Here is a 7,059-nt window from a genome sequence, read left to right as displayed (position 1 = left end):
AAAAATTAGTTGGGTTTTCTTGGGGTTAACGGTTGATTAAGGTTTTAAGCACCGGTTCTCTTATGGTGTGATGGGGGTGCACCACTGTTCATGAGTTTGGCTTTGTATGTTTGCCATCTGTTTGCTACGCTGTCGTTTTTGCTCTATCCATTTTATGTAGATGAATTAAAAATGATGGCACAATCTTGCAATTCTTTTATCAAATTTCCTTAATTTTTCTCTATTCTCGTTCAAGAAGAGCAACCTTCAAATATTTAAACTCACCAAATACGAGCATATCTCAAGAGTGACAACTCTCATTTTGATTACATTTGAGTCTAGCCGTTAAATCGTGTATTTATGTGGTTCAATTGAAACACACTCGACAATAGTTCAATTATAGTTTTCGGTCCAATTTTCATTTGTGCAAATGAAGGTTTTCAAATTAGAAACAGCAATTTTATCTCCAAAGACTTTGTTCTGAAGCAAGGCTCTTGGAATATATATAAACAATAATACAATTATCATACCAAATCAAAAGACGCTATATAAAAATATATAATACATATGACAATTACTTAGAAGGCTCAAACTAAATGACGAAATGGAAAAGGCACATCAAGTGTTTATTTGATGCTCTTCTTCAGATCTCTTGGAGATGGTTGAAGATGTGGTGCTCTTGGTCTGAGAGGGAGCTGTTGAAGTGTTATTGCTCCTTTGATGTGAACTCTGGCTTGAGGATGACTCAGTGAAGAAGATTATGTGCTCCTGGTCGTCTCCAAGGACTTGAAGAGATCTTGGTATTGGTGGCAGGTTGACATCTGAAACTCCCTCAAGGATTTGCACCACCTGGGCCATTGATGGCCTATGAGCCTCATCATCTTGAACACACCAGCAAGCAACTCTACAAATCCTTGTGAGCTCTTGTACATCAGCATTTCCATCTAGCCTGGGGTCTAATAGGCTCAGCACATCAGTTTCTGCAGTGCTTATCTGGTTAGCAGCCCAACTTGGGAAGAATCTAACTTTGCCATCTTCAGATTGCTCAGAGTTTCGTCGTCCCGACACGAATTCAAACAGCATCATTCCATAGCTGTAAACATCAGCTTTCACTGTTATTGCCACTCCTGAAATCCACTCTGGTGCAAGATAGCCTCTTGTCCCTCTCATGGTTGTCAGGACCCTGCTGAAATCTCTTCCAACAAGCTTTGCAAGGCCAAAGTCTGCTACTTTTGGACCAAGTTCAGTATCTAAAAGAATGTTTTCTGGCTTTATGTCACAATGTATGATGCAATCTCTGCATTTCTCATGAAGATAAGCCAACCCTCTTGCTGTCCCCAGAGCAATTTGGTACCTTGTTTTCCAATCCAAAACATTTGGACGCGTATCATGGAAAAGGTGAGAATCCAATGATCCATTCGCCATGTAATCATAGACCAACATCCTTTTTGTACCTTCAGAGCAGAACCCGCGAAGCCGGACAAGATTGACATGTTGAATTGTCCCTATTGTGCTCACTTCAGTTCTGAATTGCTTCTCTCCTTGGCTGACACTTTCAAGCTTCTTTACTGCTATGACAGATGAATCAGGCAGGGTCCCTTTGAAAACAGAACCAAAGCCTCCTCCCCCCAATTTTTCTGAGAAGTTCTTTGTTGCATCTTGCAGATCTCTGTACCTAAAGGCTACCAATGAACCCTCTACTGCTTTTCCCATTCCAGTCACTCTCTTCCTTTGTCTCAATATTACAACCACAATAAGGCCTAAGATAATTGCTATTCCAGCAGCTGAGCCTGCCACAGCACCAATAATCAATCCCTTGTTGCTTTTAGGACTCTTAAACTCTGAAGCTGCAAGTCTGAGGTACAAAGTTATTCCCTGACTATCACTTGATGAGGATTCTTGCAGATTGAAGAGGTCTCCGATCCAAATTGAACATCCACTGCTATTATAAGCATAAGCAGTGCAAGAGCAATTATTTAAGCAGATTGATTCACATCCAGCAGTAGGCTCAACCTTCACAGACTGCTCATTTTCAGGCAATGACATCCTAGCGATTTTAAACTGGTCTTGCTTCCCGTCAGAACTAGTAGCATTCTCACAATGCAGAGGGGTTTTTCTTTTACACCCACCAGAATAAGCCTGCAAATTCCAATCCCTCTGCAACTTTGGCTCAAAACCTGTCAAACAATTACAGGAGATCGTGCTTACCTCGTTGCAACTGCCGAATGCCCCGCATAAATCATAAACTTCACATTGCTTTCTTGGTTGGTTCCAAAACAAATTCCACTGGCTGGATATCTCCAACCATGTGAGTTGCTGAATCTGCCCTGAGGTATGCATCACGAATCGAGATATTGTCTTGAGATTATAAAGAGAATAGGTGAAATAACTTTCGTTTTTGTTTGTAACATAGCTGAAATTGTAGATATAGTTAAGCCTCATCTCAGGAACCCCGCTGAAAATACGTGAGTTTGCATCCCATGCTCCACTGCTCCAATACTGTCTAGACCTATTCCAAAATATGAGATATGCATTACTTCCATTGGGGTCGAGCTCAAGAGTGAAAAGACCAGGTGCAGGATCCTCTGAACTCTTCCATGAAGTGAGAATTAAGGTTTGATTGGTGACAGTGTTGAATCCAATTCTAGCTCCTGGGAGCCATGTATGAGCTGGATGATCAAAGCTTTGCCACAAAGGCTCTGATGTATTAGCATTAGACCCAGCAGTTCTTAAGACAAGGTTTCCACTATCTAAAAGAACTACTTGTGCAGAACCTGAGGTGGTGGTGGAGGCTAAATTTGTGGACCAAATTGGAGTGTTGGACTCATTAAAGAGAACTAAATTACCATCTGAGATCCTCAAGACTGAAGAAAATCTATCAGAAACTGGTGTTTCCCTATTTGCCACCCAAACTATGGTCTCCGAAGATACTAGTTGTTTAGAGTACCACATGCCTATGTAGTAGTTTGAAGAATTACCTGGTTTGAAGAAACCCAGCTCAAAAACCTTTCCTGCAGAGACAATAGTTTGATCACCAGAGAGAGATTGGTTTGCATCGATGGTGTCAGCTGCAAGGCAAACATGGGTTTTGAGATGTAGGCATAAGCAAAGCAAAAGCACCAAACTTCGTTTCGTTTTGGCATCCATGGCTGCACAAAACCAATTTGCAGACAAGTTCTAGATACTGTATTGCACCAAGAACTTAAACTTTAAAGAAAGGAGAGAGAGAGAGAGAGAGAGAGAGAGAGAGAGAGTGGACTTGATGGTTTTGGTGATTTGGTGGAGATTGGACCTGGGCGGCTGTGAGGCAAAGTCATCATGGTGCCATTTGAGGCAAAAAGTCAAAGATAAACTCTTCTGTTTGCAAGTAAAATTTTGTCACATTTGGAGAAACTCAGGTCATGTGGTCAACCAACCATGCAATAAGATTGGACAACAAAAAGACCATGTTTGAACGGAGTTTGATGCAATCTGTAGCTTTGTCACCCGCAATGGACCAAGTCAATCAATCTGCGTTTCAATTGTTTCATTATTATGGTAATATAGAAATGAGCCGCGCCTTACTTACGTTTGAGCAAATTTATATACCTTCTTCAATAGTCAACAAGAATTCAGTCATAACCAATTCTACTATCTACCCACCAACAGATTTTCCTTTTGTTTTGCCGTGTTGAAAAGGCTACACAAATCACTTTCTTTGCTAGATTTGTGCTTTATTGCTGTTTTTTCGTTTTTTTGGTTTTTTTTTTGGTAGTGGTTGTAATAACTTGTATCCTTCCAGGACAGAGGCAAATATTTTTCCAACCAATGTAACTTGTGGCTGGCGGTTCATCAGATAGAAAATCATCACTGGTTGGGTTCATACGGAAGCAATCTCAGCCGTTCATTTCATCTGTTTTGTGTGATAAATGTTCATACCAACCTTAGTACTTGAAGGGAAAAGTTCATACCAATCTCAGCCGACTCATTCATCGCAGCCCTGCTCGTTGCTAGGTTCTATCTTGACCTCTGATCAAGCTTTTTTAGCTATTTGGTGGCCTCAATGTGCTCCACCACTACTAACTTAACTTGTGCATTATTGCAGGAGCGTGGGAGGTTTAATTAATAGTCTTTGATAGGTCTTTGGTGGCCTCAATGTCTCTTACAATTTGTATATATGAATGATCAATTTGGGATATTTATTAACAAACATGCAACATAAATATAAGGGGATTGCTAGCAAATCACTCAATTGTTCTTTGGCAAAGTTGTTGTTTTCGTTTATTTGTTCGCTCTTATGCAATGGTGGGTGTGGCCGCGACGACGCTTCATCAGGTGGTGGTGGTAGGGTTCGTCTAGGCTTATGGGTTGTTTTAGGGTTTTGGTTATGTTGGGTTTGTGGGCTTTGTTTGGGCTTATGGTTAATTGTGGTGATGTGAGCTAGTTTTAGTGCATCTTTTGTCCGCGTTAGTTGTGTTTTTAACATGTTAGTTTGTTGCCCTCTTGGGATTGGTATTTTAGATGTCTTATTGACGTCTTTGATAGTACCGTTGAAGTTTATCTAATGAAGTTTCTATTTGATTATTTTAAAAAAAAAACACTTCTCTCTAACCTTCTCTTTTGACCTTGTTAAGCTCATAATTTCATACATATACATACCCTATTTACTTACTCCTTTTGCTTAGTTGATTAGAATTCTGAGTCATTTACCTCTCTTTATGTGTTTTGTAGGCCAATAGAGAAAGAGAGCATAATTCATGCAATTCAAGCATGTTAAGGCCTGATTTGGATGAATGGAAGAAGAGCCTAAAGACAAACCCATTTTAGGCTACACTCCCTTGCCAGTCCAGTTTCGTATGTCACATTGCAAGCTTTGTTTCAGCAACCTATACAGCTCGGATGAGGCAACATCCTTCATGAAAGTTGTTCCAATGGGTGTCTAATATAACATATCCAAAATTCAGCCTCTTTGGATAAATCTGGAGTCTATCAACTGTCAAACATAGAACCATGCTCATGATGAATTATGTCTGTGCTGTCAAATGAGTTAGCAATTTGTTTTGACCTTAACTTCTTCCTTCGACCTTGGATTGGCCCAAATGACATGTGGTTGGAAAGATGACATTCTAAAATTCAAGATGGAGGGCTCAAAGTCATCATTTGCTTAAGGGAAGCCCAATTCGCGAGCCCTTGAAGTTGCTAGTCATGCTAACCTAAGGATGAGCTAAGTGTGTTGGTCATTCTGACCTAAGCATGATGTGTTATTGATTGTGGGGAAGTTAGGTGAAGTGGATTCATTACTTATAATTGGAGTGGAGTTTTGCAGCAGCTAAAAGAAATAAAAGAAGATGAAGTGGGAGCTGCAACACTAAGCCTAAAAAGAAGAGGAATTGTTTTCAAATGCAATTGTGTGTTAGATGCAGTGGGTGTGGTTAGTGAACTCAATTGTATAATCTGATTCACCTAACCCCTGTGCCTATAAATAGAGAGTCTCCAAAGAGCTAAGGGTCAAGAAATTCAGATCCATCATTTACACTTACATTGTACACAAAGAGAGGGAGAGTTGAGAGTCACAAAGGGAGAGAAGAAAGAAGGCAGCAGTTGGGAGGCTTTGGCCTCCTGGCAGCTATGGAGATGAAGCTTTTCCATCTCTAGCATGTTGTCCTTATCTTCTTCTCCTCACTTTACCTTTTTATTTTATTTTTTATTTTTAAATTCTTGTGTTTCCTTAGGTTTACTTTGTTTTTCTGTCATTAGTTTTAATAAACATCTTTCTGGTCTTATATCATGGTTTGAGTTTATAAAGTTTGATTTCATTCATGAATTCTTCTTCACTGTTTTAATGGAGCTGTTTTGCATCCTTTGATTTATCACCTAAGGTTTTATGCATTATGCTCTTGTTGGGAAGGTTTTGTTATAAAAAATATAGTTTTCCTTTTCCGTAAAGCCAAATACAAAAACATTTATATTGTAAATAACTTATAAATAAATTGGAAAGCTTTTAAGGTACAATGAAATTTAAGAAAACAAAATAATAGGTAAGTAAAAGCAAAATAAATAATAAGTAAGAAGGTGAGTTTGGTACGGTGAAGCACGTCAAAGACGTTGTCCTAAAGCCTTTATAGCCTCCCTACGTGCAGGTACTGACGGTCTACAAGACTCCAAGATACGACCCCTTGTACACAAACTCAAGATCCGCTATGAGCACGTTCATAGACGGATATGGGTATCCAAGTCACAGAACCATTGCCAAAATAATAATATAAAGTAGAGAATATATATAAAAGTAGAAAATAAGAGAATTAGTTTGTGGTGGTGATTGTGGTATGTGATATGTGATATTCTGATGGTGTGCTGTGTGTATTTCAAATGTGAAGGAGGAGTGGCCTTTTATAGGCATCCAAAAACATGTAACCTTCACCAACCATAAAAGTTCACCAACCAAAAAATTAAAGCATTCACCAACCAGAAATAAAACCTAAATATTAAAAATTTATAACCCCCACAATAAATAAAATAAAACAGCCAAAATAAATAAATTAATAAAAACGGTTAAATTTTTAAAACCTTTTAAAATTCCAACAGGTTTGGGGATCATCTTCATTCCATCCATTAGCAACTCATGAACTACATAGAAATGGTTCATGTGATTTGGTTTCTAGAACTCCTAATGTAAACACCATGCTTTGGGGTCCTTGTGATGTTCAATGCAATCTGATCCAAACACCATGGACTTATTTGTGAGCATCGTCATGAGTGAATCAATTTGTTTACTTGTTGCCATAACATGATTTGAACAATTAGGGTGGATTCTAAAACCTCACAATCTTGTCTTAGTTCTTTTCTTTCTTCTTGTTTTATGTTCTTTTATTTTCATTTTCGTTTTGTGTAGGGAAACTGAATTGGATCATTCAATCACCAATCCCTATGGAATCGACCTTGCACTTACATATGCTATACTACCAAACGGCTCTTGCACTTGCGAATATCACAAGTTGAGGATGCAGCTGAATCGATGCAACAGACCTTCTCCATTTTCCTAATCACATGTGTCACTTTACTTTACACTTAAAACAATGTCATTAATACTTGAGACAAGCT

The 7,059-nt window shown here is 38.8% G+C and overlaps 1 protein-coding gene across 1 annotated transcript; it reads right to left on the bottom strand.

The window, feature by feature from the left end:
* Nucleotides 1-424: 424 nt before the first annotated feature.
* Nucleotides 425-3,270, bottom strand: LOC110772262 (G-type lectin S-receptor-like serine/threonine-protein kinase At2g19130). The gene has a single exon (XM_088250824.1). It carries the CDS (start codon nucleotides 3,124-3,126, stop codon nucleotides 598-600), a length of 2,529 nt encoding a protein of 842 aa, XP_088106950.1. The 5' UTR covers nucleotides 3,127-3,270; the 3' UTR covers nucleotides 425-597.
* Nucleotides 3,271-7,059: the final 3,789 nt, after the last annotated feature.

This window comes from Prunus avium, chromosome 3 (genome assembly GCF_965620075.1).
Source record: "Prunus avium chromosome 3, drPruAviu1.hap1.1, whole genome shotgun sequence".
Lineage (NCBI taxonomy): Eukaryota > Viridiplantae > Streptophyta > Magnoliopsida > Rosales > Rosaceae > Prunus > Prunus avium.
Note: the sequence above shows the minus strand (reverse complement) of the source record. Positions and strands in the feature narration are given on the sequence as shown.

Excerpts from the sequence above, each read along its gene's own strand:
- LOC110772262 (XM_088250824.1), bottom strand. The coding sequence starts at position 3,126 with ATGGATGCCAAAACGAAACGAAGTTTGGTGCTTTTGCTTTGCTTATGC.